This window comes from Myzus persicae, unplaced genomic scaffold (genome assembly GCF_001856785.1).
Source record: "Myzus persicae strain clone G006 unplaced genomic scaffold, MPER_G0061.0, whole genome shotgun sequence".
NCBI classification, from domain to species: Eukaryota; Metazoa; Arthropoda; class Insecta; order Hemiptera; family Aphididae; genus Myzus; species Myzus persicae.
Window position 1 is genome coordinate 236,056 of NW_019101352.1, and position 14,793 is coordinate 250,848.

Consider the following 14,793-nt stretch of genomic DNA (forward strand, 5'->3'; position numbering starts at 1 on the left):
ATCAGATTTTTTACCGCGACCGATATAAGCCATGGGCAGAGGTGAGGCGGCACCGTATTTATTATTATTAAAAAGGTACATTTATACATTTATATTATTATATCGTAAATAATACAACACAGTCGTGTTCGAGTCGTAAATTTCATAAATATAGCCGCACACTCCATCACCGTTATCATTTCTCTATTTTATGCATACATAGAAGTATTGTAGCTAGTATTTTAGTGCAACGTCCTGATGAACCTTCCAGCAAATATACATTTATATATTATGTTTTATACTTGTGTCCGGCGCACGGATATACGATATGGTAATAATAATATTATTATTACGACGCGGAAAGAGAGAAAAAAAATAACAATCATTATTATCGTCGCTCTTGGGATGATGATGATATTTCGCTGCGCGAATATAATATATACTTACCTATATACATAGGTATTATTATTATTATTACATTGCATATATCATTGGGTCGTATATTATTGAACGGAACATAATTTCCGCCGCCACCGCCGCCTCCCTCAAACGATCGTGTGCGTCGGTTATACAGCTCGCGTATTACATTATATCATTATATAGGTACATGCATATTGCAGAAAACGGTATACACGTGTATAATAATAATAATAATAATATTATAATATACAAGTCGTTATTTTAATAGTGTGACGCGCCGGACGGGAAGGCGTCGTGGATATAAACAATAATGATATTATATACACTGCACGCGCAGTGTGCGATTATTATTATTATTATTATTCTCTTACCTTTCTAGTTGTTTCATGAAGCCGGCGTACGCTTTTTCCCATATACCCGAACTGTAAAACGAAAAAAAAAAACGTATTAAAAACATAGTGATAAACAATTAAAAAGTAAACCACTGTGTCATTACGCGTATACGCTGCAATAATAATTTATTAACCGTACAACATTATATTATTTACAGCTGCAGGTTCCGTGATAAACCCTATTTAGCTCTCCACATTTCATATCAGAAAAGAAATAATAAGATTTCAAATTCAAATACAGATATGCGATATCCTAAATTCAAGTTTAGTAAAATAATTATATATTAAAAAATTAACAAGATAAAATTGACACGTTCGTTTCATTTTTTTTTAAAATTAGTATCCGTATAATAATTTAGAAACGTTGACAGATGTTTTTTTTTTTTACTGTAACTCAGTAACTGTATGTGAAATGTGAAGTGTAATTAATTTTTAATTTAGTTTCCAAGTCCCATTAATGCAGGTAAACGAAAGATACAGTCTCTATTAATTTATAACTATACTTGTTTTCAATATGTATTCGATTTGAATTTATATATCTAAATAAATTAATTCTAAAAATAAGATCAACCTAAAGGCTATTTTTATATAAAAACGTTTGCATTTTTCTACGATACCAAAGTTTTTTAATAAGTTATAACTTCCTTATCGACTGACAATGGAAACTACATAGTATTTAGTAATAATATATTATCGACATAGAACTGTATTGACTGTACACAGTTTATTTAATGCACTTAGACGTAGTTCATATAATATCATACGGATTATTCGATATTGTTATTTCACTTCAAGCACTATACGAACTCGCCTCCCGTTCATAAAATGAAATAGCAACAATAACGGCAGGAGTGTGAATTTAGGTGTCATGTCCTTTGCTATAGATAGTGGGTAAGAGAGATAGTAGTGGTCTACAAACACGGTTTCCGGTCGAAAGAGTTTCCCCGGGGGAGGAGGGGGTGTACCCGGCAGACACTCACCTGGCCAACGCTTCCATGGAGAGTCCTTGGCTCTTAAGTAGCTGTGCGTCGGGGCGGGGTAACGCGGGGTGCGACAGACCAGCCGGGTTCATGATGGCGTGAGCGGCCGCCGGATGATGGTGATGGTGGCTGAACTGCTGCATGTACTGCATGTGTCCAAGGTGTGTGGGCGGCTGATTGTATCCGTTTGCCAGCAACGGCGATTTTTCCATGCGGGGCGAATCTGCAAAGGTACATTGTTATATTAAATTGGTGTCGGTAGCAAATAATATAATATTATAAATACAATAATTTGAGTTATTTTATATTTTGTTATTATTACGAGATTACCCAGTTTCTATACTTCGGGTTTGGTGCCTGTTCCGAATGATCGAGACTAGAGAACCACCCGTAAGCTTATTCTATATTTACGTTCTTACACCGATTTTATTATAAAAGTATCGTATATAATATTGAAATTCGAGATTTTCAAGGAGAAAAATCGATACGTATCGTACTTTTCGCTCGTAAACCTCATATGTAACTTCTTGAACGTTCAATATTGAACCGATACGTATCGATACACTCCGATTTCTTCCTTGAAAATCATGATCATATGGGCAGCCTTTAATATAGGTATATTAAAGTACCAAATACGTTATTTGACTCTACATGGAAAGAGTCGAGGAAAAATGATCAGTAATAATACAATATTCGTATGTATACCAATATGGGATAACTATCCGTTCGAAAACTCACGAAATGCGGGTCCATCCAAGTGTTATAACTTATAAACAAACTAGATGCCACGCGGTCAAAAAACGTTCGGAACAAAACAAAAATATTATACACACATATATATATATATAATTATTGAAACGGACTTACTAGTCGCCACTTATAATTATTAATGGACATTCCTAATGGCATTCGGTCAGAGTACCTAAATACATATACAGAACTCGTTCCGTATAGTCTCTGCGGCGGGTGTGTGTGACTGATGGGTTTTGTCTTTAAGGACCTACGTAGAATATATATATTATATATATACGCACGCGCGAGTACCCGAAATGTATAATAATAATAAATAAACAACTGGCAAACGGTAATAATGATTATTGGTCTCTCAATGTGTACCTATATAATAATAATAATAATAATAATAATAATATTTTGTTATAGATGTTGATTGGCCTTTCTCAGCGGGGTCCCTCGTCGGCTGGCTCTCTCGTAATAGTGCGCGCACACACACACACACACACCCACTCACACAGACACACACACATTCAATTACCTCGGGACTTTGACTAATAAGTCTCGGCTTTTCGCCGAAGCTACTTGAACGACGACGACGACGCCGCCGCCGCCGCCACCGCCGCCGCCGACACACGACGATTGCGCCCGTGATTTATACGGTTGCGCCGGCGACCGGTCGACGTAATAACCGCCGCTATTTGTCATATTATATTGTTATTAGTATTAACCGTTCTGCTTTGTATACATTTACAAATCTTGTTTGTACACGCGCGTGTCGATGGTCCGTTGCAGTTTGTGTTAATACACCTATATATATATTATATACATATATACATATTATATTGTGTATACATGCACTCAGTGTATGTATAGAAGTATAGTGTATCTATCTAAACGTCATGTATATAACAATATAAGTACATATACATATATAGTTGCAGTGCACCGCACCCGATGCAGTTAATCGCTTTCACCGACGAGAATATTATTGTTATTATCGTTATTATTATTACGTAACGACGTGTTCACGCGCCGGGCTCTGTTTACCCGGTTATAGGTTACCCTACTGTGTGGTATGGTATATAATATTATAACCACGCGATCGTCTGCAGCCACGCAAATTATTTAATAGGTGCACCGATTACACCGAGTATTGTTGCAGTCTCGCCAGTTGCAGAACGTAAAAATGAAAAGATTCAATGTAACAGTTGCAATAATAATTTATAAATTAAAAAATTAAATTACAAGGTATGCGTAGCTGTATGTGATTTTATGGCGTATGAGGTGCTGAAGATTGATTCACAACATTTAGTTCATCATTGAACCCAATAAAGCATATTATATTTAAGTTCATTGTGTGATCAATGAGTCTTTGTTATTATTTAATTCTCGATAGGTACGCAATCATGAAATCGTAACACTTTTACAGTGCTTTTACGGCTAGTTCTTATGTAAAATAAAATATTCATTTAATTTCTAATCTTATAGAAGTTTGGCACTTTTTCCATTTAATTTTTGTTATTAAATCTCGCTTCTGATACCGGAAAATGTTAATTCGATTTGAGTTAAAGTACTTACTTATATACGCGTGTACGTGAAAAAAAGTTAATAAACGAGTCCCAAGGTGAGTTTGTTATCGTATAAAGACAACATGTAAATTGGATAACGCTATTTTCCATTAAAAAGTGTTTTCGTTTCGGAACAATTTCCATTAATAAAACGGTAAATGTACCAAATACTTTATACATATATAATAAAAAAAAGGAAGGAGGCGAGTCGTTAAGTCGAAAATGCAGATGCTACTCATTTTGCTTGCGTTTATTATATAAGTATAATCTACCACTCACCGCTGAAACACGGAATATGAATTTATAATGTAATAATTGATTATTGTAAAAACAAACGACAGATTATATGCGACGCGTGGGTTAATATAATTTATCAAAAGCTCGAAGTGGAGAGAGAAAGAGAGAGAAAAACCCCTGTATGCTATTTTTGGACGAAGTTTGGCGGATTTTGAGAGAGACGGACGAAGTGTGGTGAACTGTTGGGAGGGAAAGGGCGTACGTATAGTAGGTATATGTTTATGGTTATATATATATATATATGTATATAAATACCGGTGTCGGTGGGTGGTACGTCGGAAACTCTGGTCGCGGCGGCCATTTGAAGTGTGAAAACCTTTTCGGACGGTAATTATAATTCGGTGGCGACGGTACGGAACCGACGAGGTAGAGGGGCAGGGGGCGAAAAAAGAAAACAAAAAAGACCTTAGGTTTAAATTAGCCGTTTTGGGTGCTGGCGCTAATGATAAAGCACGGGGGTGGCTGCAGTGTAAAGCGGCCATATATACTCGGGTGCAATCCATCATCATCGCCGGAGTCGTCGTCGTAGTAGTCACAGCCTCCGCCGCCACCGTAGGGGGAGGTGGCGACCCGCGGGGTCGGGATGGAAATTAAGACCGGGTGAGTGTGCTAGTGTGCGTGTGTGTGTGTGTTTGTTTGTCTTGGAACCGAAAAGAAACAATATATGCTAAAATTAAAATCCTTCCCGCCACGGGTTTCGGAATATATATAACAATAAAAAAATATAACCATGTACACAATATTATATATATACACCGTACGTAGGGACCGATGTGAGCGTGTGTGTGTGTGCGTGTGTGTGTGTGTGTGTGTGTACTGCTGACAGTCGAAGAGAGTGAGAGAACGGACTCGCGCACGCGGGATGATTGATTACACTCTGTATAGCTCTGTGCGTGTGTATAACCGTTTCTTGGCTTTAAGTGACGGCGGCAGTACTGCAGGGATCCCTTTATACACACACATATATACATTGTATAATATATTATGTATACATTTCGACTCGTTTAAATTGAAATTAATTTGCACTCTCTTTTTCTGCACACCACGCCGCCGCCGGCTCTGCAGCAGCAGCAGCAGCAGCAGCAGCCACACCGTTGAATATTAGCATACGATGTATACAGTCGGGAGTGAAAAAAATCGTCCTGAGGTCAGGGGAAGTTTATTTTGTTTTTTCGTTACCTCCCCGTCACTGCACCCTCTCGCCGCGTCGCCGCTTCGCGGTTGTGGGCCAGGAAGACGACGCCGACTGACAGTGAATCATGACTCGCCGATGAGTAGCATCTGCGATTGAAACGTAAAAACGAAGGTTCAATTTCACAGATGAAAGCTTCGCGTCTTTTTGTGCACGGGTAAACGATGATTTATATACACGGGCCCGTCTCGTCTGAAAGGGTTTGTGTGGTTTTCATATTTTTGCATCGAAATACCGTATTTTATTTTACTCGTAATACATACGCGTTCCCTCTAGTCTCACAAAAACGTATGCGCGTGGTAGCGGTGACGATAATATACTTCATAATTTCGTTTTCAAAACGATATTATAATAATAATTATATAATGTTTCCGTGGCGTATAAAACGTTTACATCGAGTATACACGACGTCATATTATTATAATATTATAATGACTACAACTTAAGTCGTTGACCACCGCGGATGAAGTACACGTATACCGGACATTATAATATTATTATACCTTTACACGAAATTCTCTTGACACCAATGAAATATTAATATATTATAATATAAAAGGAAAATCGTTATAACTCATATAAGTATGAGCTCTCAATATCTTACGGCCACCTGCCTGACCTACCTACAGTTGTTATGTGGTAGGTACTTGGAGCAGTGCGTATTTATAGGTACCTTTAAGTGTATGAGAGCCGGTAATGCTGGTACCTATCCCTTATAATCCGCGGACAAACGGTCCGCCGACTACTCTACAAAGGTCTACAACTGTATGACGCGTATGTATTATATATACATTTATATTATATTATGGTTCTCGTTATACACGCCGCGTAAATAAGTATAATATTATATCATATAAACAGAATGTCTTCGTCGATCCATAGTTTCTGCTCGAAATCACACTGGAATAATATAACTATATATATATATAACAATTTATATATCTGTTATATTGTTATATAGTGTAATGTATGTATGTTTGTATGTATTTAGTATAATATATGCCTACGTCTTCCACGGTGGAATGATAATCCAGCAACAGCATTTACAACAATATAATTTAATATATAGATCGACCCGCTGTGTAAACCGAGCAAATCCCACGGGGAAACCGATCTGTATACAGATTTTTTTTTCGGTTGTGTTATTTTTTTGTATTATATTGTCTTTGGCGATCGTCTGTTAAAAATTGTCGTCGACGTTTCGCACGGTCGTCGCCGCCGCCGCGCGTGTCGCATCGATCAAATGCATAATTAAAAAAACCAGCCATATCAAAAGACCAAATACACACCGCGTCACTTCCGAAACGAACCGTTCGATCATTTCGAATTTCACGGAGAGGTTCTGCCTCGAGCGGCAGAAGGGGCATTTTTGACAAATGCGGTCCGGGGATTAAGCATAAAATATTCAACGGCACGGACGGCGACGACGACACGCTGCCGCACCTCGAGATGAAACTACACGTATAATAATAATAATATACACATAATACGCGTTTTCCGGCGTCGCTGCGATACGTATATTGTATATAATATATATATTGCAACGGCGGCAGAAGCAAGAAAAGCCCTGTGTGCAATAATTATAATCACGATAATAATATAAAGTAATAGTAATAATAAACGCGATGCAGCATTGAGCTGACGACGGCCGGAGGATCCTCGTCTGTAGGACAGGGTGGCGAGGAGCTGTTTATCGGGTGGTCGTCATCTCCGAGCCGCCGTGATGATGGATGACGCTCCGACGGATTTTCTGTGCATAAAATAAATAAACCGTGACGGCGAAGATCGCACGCGGTAGTGTTTGATCATCGTCCGGTGGCTTGCCGGGACACGTCGTGCATATATACCCCGCGAGACGTTCTCGACCGTGATGGGTCTTCCGCGATTCCGCCTCACTGTAAGTTGGGGGGGGGGGGGCACTCTGCGTTGTGCCGTGTCCCGCTGCAGGAATGCGTCTGGTTTGGTCTAAAATTCTGTGGTTTATTGCTGTGGTTGGACGAGAGAAATTGTAAAAATGATTTTGATGGAATACTGCGAACCACGCTGCACTTTAGGATTTGGTCAATTCAGTTGATTTGATATAATTGATTCAGTTTTTGCCGACTCTCCCATCAAAAAACTAACGGAACTATATATAGCTAGGTTGAACTCCGACCTATATATTATTATTATTTTGTGCAATATTTCCAACCGAAACAGTATCAGGAGATTGGTATCGTATCGTACGCTATAGTGGCGGCGGCGCTGTGAATAGCTGACGGGAAAAGGCAGAGGAAAAAATTGTGTAAATACGAGTACGTGTGTGGCGCATAAATCATCATCGTAAGTTTCTATAATTAAATATATATTTAAGTCACCACAACAATGCGGCGGCGGCGTACGCATATACGAAAAACAAAAGGAGATAACAATCGGTATAAAACGGTTACTTTACCATGATAAACCATAATATATATAGGTACAATCACGCGGCGATGGCGGCACTTCTTTTTTCTCTGAACACACACACACATACCTTATTATATTATGTTCATATCCGAAGATTAAATAGCTAGCCCGCCGCACGCGTGAAAGGCCCCCCCCCGAGACGCGCACAATGAGCAGCTTCGGGGACCACCGCGGAGGACTCGTTTTTTTTTCTGGTAGGAACCCCGTGGAAATATACCACCGCGGTCGCGGTCGTCCGCGGGTGAAATACATGCACACACACAAGACAAAAACAACAACAATAATAATAATAATATCATTAATTGAACAAACATAATAATATCAGTTTCATTATTATTATTATCGTCATCTCGTCGTGTAGATATAATTATTATAATATATACATAGCCACATAGGTATACAAATTTCATACTGGTAGACCACCTCGCCGGGCTGTCTGACGAGTAATATACGTCGTCATAATGTGATATGTGCTTTATACCGACGGCGATAATATATTATTATGACGAATCGAACCGAGTTGATGACACGCGGAGCCGCCGAGCAATCGAATTATACATCGCTGCAGCGTTAGATGATGCGCCGACGACGGATGTAGCGATTTTAAACGGTTGGATACGTTTAAATCGAATTTTTAATAATATTATTATAATTACACACGACCGAGGTGTGTAATTGGAGCTAACCGACTAAACAGGTTATATATGTATTTATATGCGCACACACATACAGACCGACGCGATATGTGATGTTTGAGGAAAAATAATTTTCGATTACTACCTTTCGGATCGAATATAATATTTTAATTGCTGTTGATTGCGTGCAATATGGCCACGATGATTCTCCGATTTAAAATATTCAGCGAGGAAAGTTTCGAAATCACTCGACGTCCTCGTCAGAACGACTTTATTATATATTATATATGACTTTATTTGAGTGTGTGTAACACCTTAATTATGATGTGATATGACGGCGACGACGAAAGGAGGAATTAATAGAACACAATAATGTATGCTAAAAATCGGTGTCTATATTAGTAATAATATCGCGTTATCGGGATCGACCATAAATATAATATTATGACGACGGAACTGGGTTGCCGCGGTCATCACAACGCAGTAACTTATTCAGCTGTCCATATTATATACCTGGTATTAGGTACGAGTGTATGACCGACCGAACGAGTGTTGCCTCGTGTGTGTGTACGAGTTAGGCCCGGTGGTTCTGTTGCCGGACAGCAAGCTCGCAGAGTGGGAAATGAAGACGTCTGAGGTGCGTGCGTACCGTGTAATTATCAACAATTATAACAGGCCGCAGGGCGGAGATATCTAGCATTGCGAAAGAAGACATTTATGACGTGGGTCGTATAAATAGTATATATGCTTTTTCCGTTTCATTGTCCGCCGCCATGACTTATGTGTCATACCCATTCTTTACAGACGTAAATTATGCGTTTCGTGTAGTAACTTACTATAGTATGTATAATATTATAATACCTAGTGGTATTATTTATTTGATGTATATCAGTGGTACGCGGCAAACGGAGAAAAAAAATTACAAAATAATAAATATTAATGACTGTATAACATTATAATGTGTACCTGCGGTGTTCATAACACGAGAGCTCCGGCTAAAGTTATTTTGCAGAGACCATCAGAATATTCAAATAGAAAAAAAATGATGATCGACGATCGAGGGTGGCGCACAAACTATGATACAGGTAATATAATAATTGTGTCCCTGATATTATGTGTACCGTATATACGCGATGCGAAGAAATCGGCAGTCGGAAAACAATAAGCAACTTACTATCATTTGAATGTTATGCGTAACCACCATTTAATCGACCACCCTTAATGCTAATGTACATTTTATTATTATTCTGTGAACTTTCATGAAAAAAACCGTATTTGTTTCGGTATAGTTATACATGACTTGTATATAGGTACACATAAACTTAGTCGGCCGTGGATTTTCATTTCCGTCGCGGAAAACGGTATTATTGGCGCAAAGGGCTGCTGCTGCGGCTTAGCCGATTACGGGAGCGTAACCGACGGGTGAGCACAACAACGGCCGAATACGTGCTCTATCTCGCCCGAAATCCCCGCGCGTGTTTAACTATTTAACCCGTTGACCGGCAAAACGATGGCAATTCATTATTCACGCACGGCCTCTAGAATTCGTCGGTTCTCGGATGGGTGGGTGGGATGATGTTGTGGCTGCAGGGTGGGCACCGTATACGTTTTCCGGTCGGATATCAACCCCCGAGGACGCGCATATTATTATTATAATTATAATTATCGTTATCATTATTATTATTTTTATACTCTCTCTCCCGGCCCTGGTGCGATAACGCATGCTATAGAGGGTTATAGAACGACGTTGTCGTCCAACACGGGATGACCGTCGCGACGTCCGTCTCATGTGTATAATACCACAGAGATGAGACGGCATATACGATGCGCTGCAGTGTCTGAGGTGTTGAGCCGAAAATCTGATTATGTGTATACCATAATATACCGCCCCCCAAAACGACTAAAACGAGGGTCGGCAATAGGCCAAATCCGGACAACGCGGAGAGGAAATAAATGTACCACCAAAAATATTTTACTTTAATACTGATTTGTTTTCCATTCTTTCCTTGTAGTATGCTAAAAAAATATTTTTTCCTGAACCTCAAAAATGTATTTTCAAATCCTCCGAATCTCCCTATAGAAACTAATTGCCTACCCCTGGACCAAAACTCTATACTAATTACACTGACATCAGTGCATCGAGTCATAGGGATATCAATGACAATAATATCATATTTTGAACAAGTTCCAAGTCAAGATATTATTCAGATTTCGTCAATTCCAAAAAATGACGATCTGATTTCGAACCATATTCTAATTATATTAACGTATACGCGGGCTCAATGAGTCAGTCGTGCGAATTAATATTATACTAATATTTGTTTGTGACCTAAGATCGCAAGACTGTCTTCGAAAACTATTGATATTAACCAGCGCAAGATGATGTTAATGTTTTTATAAGTATCTACCTATGCTCTAAAACGTCGTCATGGTTTCGATCCTTGCGTTCTCTTCGTTTGTATAGAGTTTTCAAAAAGCGCAGTACTCGAAACTTCCGAAAGTGCCAGTCTTGGAAACGTATTTTCGTTCAGGGTGTGCATATACGCGAATACATAAATAGTTATAACATTACAAAATCGTAAAAAACCGTTTCACGACTAACGGAACGAAAATAGTTATGTATATTATATACAATATAATGTGTATAATAATATATAAATATGTATATATATATATATATGGTGTTCACCGGGTGCGCAGCAATCGATGTCCATCAGACTGAGAACTTTATATATATATACTAACGATATCGCATGTTCGAATGGTTTAACTGACGGTCGTTAACTTCATTCTTATACCCGGGTAGCCGGTTTGATTTATTTTTAGCGAATTGTTTTCGTTTCATTTCTAAATATTATAATAATATATATTTAGTAATATCTCGATCGTCGACCATATTGAATATATTATAATGTAACCAAATTGCCTAAAATCGAATTCCCAAATCCACCTAACCTATTATAATAGTGAAGTATTTTTTGTTTTTCGGCTGTTTCTCAGCGAATCCACCCGTCTGCTTGCTAGTCTACGGAATATAATATAGGTACCTAGTATACAATACACGTCACATCTATTTTAATATAGATGGACTCTAATTTAATAACATATATTATCTTATAATATGGCGTCGACACGAGAAACATTTGTACAGAAATATGATCTGGTGACAAGCTCTCGACGACGGCGGTGTACGCGGCCAAAGTTGGACGACCCCTCGGCAGAGCGTGCGTTACGGGCAAAAAAAAGGGGTGGTTTGAGATTTTAGCAAAAGACATATTTCATGTCCATACTGTTAATAACAATCGGCCGCATAGCCCGCGTGTGTGCGTGCTCAAGCGTGTGTGTGTGTGTGTGTGTGTGTGTAATTTCAATAACTACCTACTCACACTCGTATTTATATATACCTATACAAGTACACATCATAACATGTATTTACAGTGGCCGGCGACACAACGTTTTCGACTGTTGCGTGACCATTGTGCGAAACACGCGAATAATATTAATACAAACTCTGGGCCGCCACCGTTGCCAGATATCGCATATTATATTATTATACTTGTATATATATATATAATATATAGGTAGGTACGCCTATACCGATGTAGGTAAACTGCGCACATTCACACGCACACACACAGAATTCACACTCACGCACACGCGGGTGCAGTGAAAAGAATCTCTCTGGTTCAATTATCCCGCGCTGCAGGGGCGGGGGAGTGAAGAAGTTTGTGCCCTCTCCTCCGCGCCGTTCGAGTTTGGGCATACCGCATGGTACGCATGTAGGTATAAGATAATTATATCGTATTTGATATAATATGTATGTATATTGTATATATTATATTATATACCTAGCAATGTGTGTGTTTACAGTTTATCGAACAAACAAAATAAATACACTCGGCAGTGGCAGCGGCGGCGGCGGCCAACACGCACGTCTGTAATAGACTGCAGGCCGCGTGTCTGGATTGCGAAAATCCGCGATTTGTACAGCCGAGTGCCGACTATAATAGTATTATATGCACGCGTATAGCACTATGTATTTGGAAAAAAAACCATAGAATCCGAACCCACCGCGAGTAAAAACGGTAAACTCGATAATTACGGTTTTTAATTCTATTTCATTTTTTTTTTATTTCGGCGACGCCCATGTGTCGTTTGCGTATATATTATTAACTTGTAATATTTTATTATATTTTTTTTTTTTTGCGGGCGCTTATTCATTAATTTCCGAAGTGAATAAGACATTTCGTATAAATACGTTTCGAACTTTGAACAGCGGGCGCTGGCCCGAAGGCCGTGTGAAAAGGACAGAAAACAAAAAAACGGCAACCAAGCGCGGAGACAGCAGTGTTTTCATAAACGAATAAACGATTGTGTCGATTCACCACCGGGTGACGTCGCGGTGGTCGTCGCCGATGACGACCGGCTATTACGGTTTATTAGAAAAATAAAAAAAAATAAATAATAAAAAAGGAGTCGTCGCGGCGGCCGTGGCGGACCCTCCCGGACCAATTAAAAGCGAAAAAAAATAAAGTCGGCAACAAAAGCCGGGCCCCCGCGATCGCCGTTCCGCAGGTGAAAACACTCGTCGATTTAACCCTTTTTCACGTCGCCAATGTAAATAAAGTACGACGTTCGAAACAAAACACAGAACGTGCGGTGTGTGCGCGCGTCTACCTGAAAAGGCTTTTTAAAGAAAAGCACACACACGCGGTCGGCGCTATACCATATAATTTCTTATGTGTATTATTTTTTTGTCCATGTACGCATATACAACAATAAACGCACACGCATAGCACACACGTCGCGGTGGGAACCGAACGGGTTTAATTGCACACACACACACACACACATACACACAAACGTTAATAACATTCGAATTAAAAATATATTTCGTAACACAGTATTATGTATAGGTGGCGGCCAGCTCGTAGCAGGTCGTATATACATAAGCGACCGACCGCTGCAGCGGTTGTTTACACGCGCGAGCGGAGGTCTTGAAGAGCTCGCCGGACGTCCCGCGGTATATGCCTTCTGCACCGCTGCAGGAGTGGGTGCCGATAGCCGGGCCTGGGGGATACTATAATATTATAATGTGGTACAATCGATACCACGGTTTGTTTAAATTAAAAATAACAATAATAACAACATAACATATTTTAACAACCGTCGTAATAATAATAATAATAATAATAATAATGAGGGGAAACGAGGGGAATGTGTCATTCGGGGATTATAACGCAAATTTACCTACGTGCACATAGAGAGAGGGTGAGAGAGTGAGACAGAGGGACTTTACCATAATATGTAGAGTATATACGTATGCGTGTGTCCAATTAACGATAACGAACGAGAAGAACAACAAACGTTCGCATTGTCCGAATGGGACTACTGGCGCGCGTATACTTATGGTTGGGGGGGGAGAGGCAATCGGCTGGCTACTGTTCTAAATGCGCGTGCATGTGTACTACACACACACATATATATTGTTGTATATATGCCACTGCACTGCTACACGCGCAGTGCTTTGTCAATTGAACCGTAATATAATGGAATTAAACAATAATATTAATAATAAAAAAAATAACAGCGAGGAATGAAAAAACAACGCAACTGAATATTATTATATTATTCGGGTGACAGGAAACGCACTGTTGATACATTTTAAGTGCGTCTATCCTGTGTGTGTGAGAAAAAGGTCCCACTTTTGTTTTCTGTTTTCATTTTAAGCGCGACTCCTATTATATGCGTCGTACCTAAAAACCTATATTATTATTGTCATACTTTATGTTGTAATGTATATTGTTATGATATTGTTAATTATTGTTGTCGTTTGTCGCGTTATTATATGATATAGACGATATAGTCGTCATCGCAGTCAGCGGCAGCGCGGTGGTGACAGCGGAAAGCGTCGTACTCGGAGAGGGTACTTGTAAAATATATTACACGACGGCGAGCGGAGGACATTTTTCAAAGGGGTGGTGATTTTAATTTTTACTTTAACGCTCTTTTTCAAAACTTTTCGCGGAAATCCGACGCTCAAAAGACAGTGTCCGATGTCTTCGGGAGCACTGCAACGGTGTCAGACGCGGCGGAACACTGCAACGACGCTAACTCGGTAGCGCGGTGACAACGGCGGCAGCGGCG

At 39.4% G+C, this 14,793-nt stretch overlaps 1 protein-coding gene across 2 annotated transcripts in view; it reads right to left on the reverse strand.

Annotated features, from left to right (window-relative positions):
- LOC111028715 (dachshund homolog 1) overlaps positions 1–14,793 on the reverse strand; it is a 127,987-nt gene that overhangs the window by 51,922 nt on the left and 61,272 nt on the right. For both annotated transcript variants that reach the window (XM_022307448.1, XM_022307447.1), the window contains 2 exons: positions 1,772–1,994; positions 771–821 (listed from right to left, as the gene is read on the reverse strand). In XM_022307448.1, the coding sequence (XP_022163140.1) occupies positions 771–821; positions 1,772–1,994 (274 nt within the window). The remainder of the gene's footprint in view (positions 1–770; positions 822–1,771; positions 1,995–14,793) is intronic.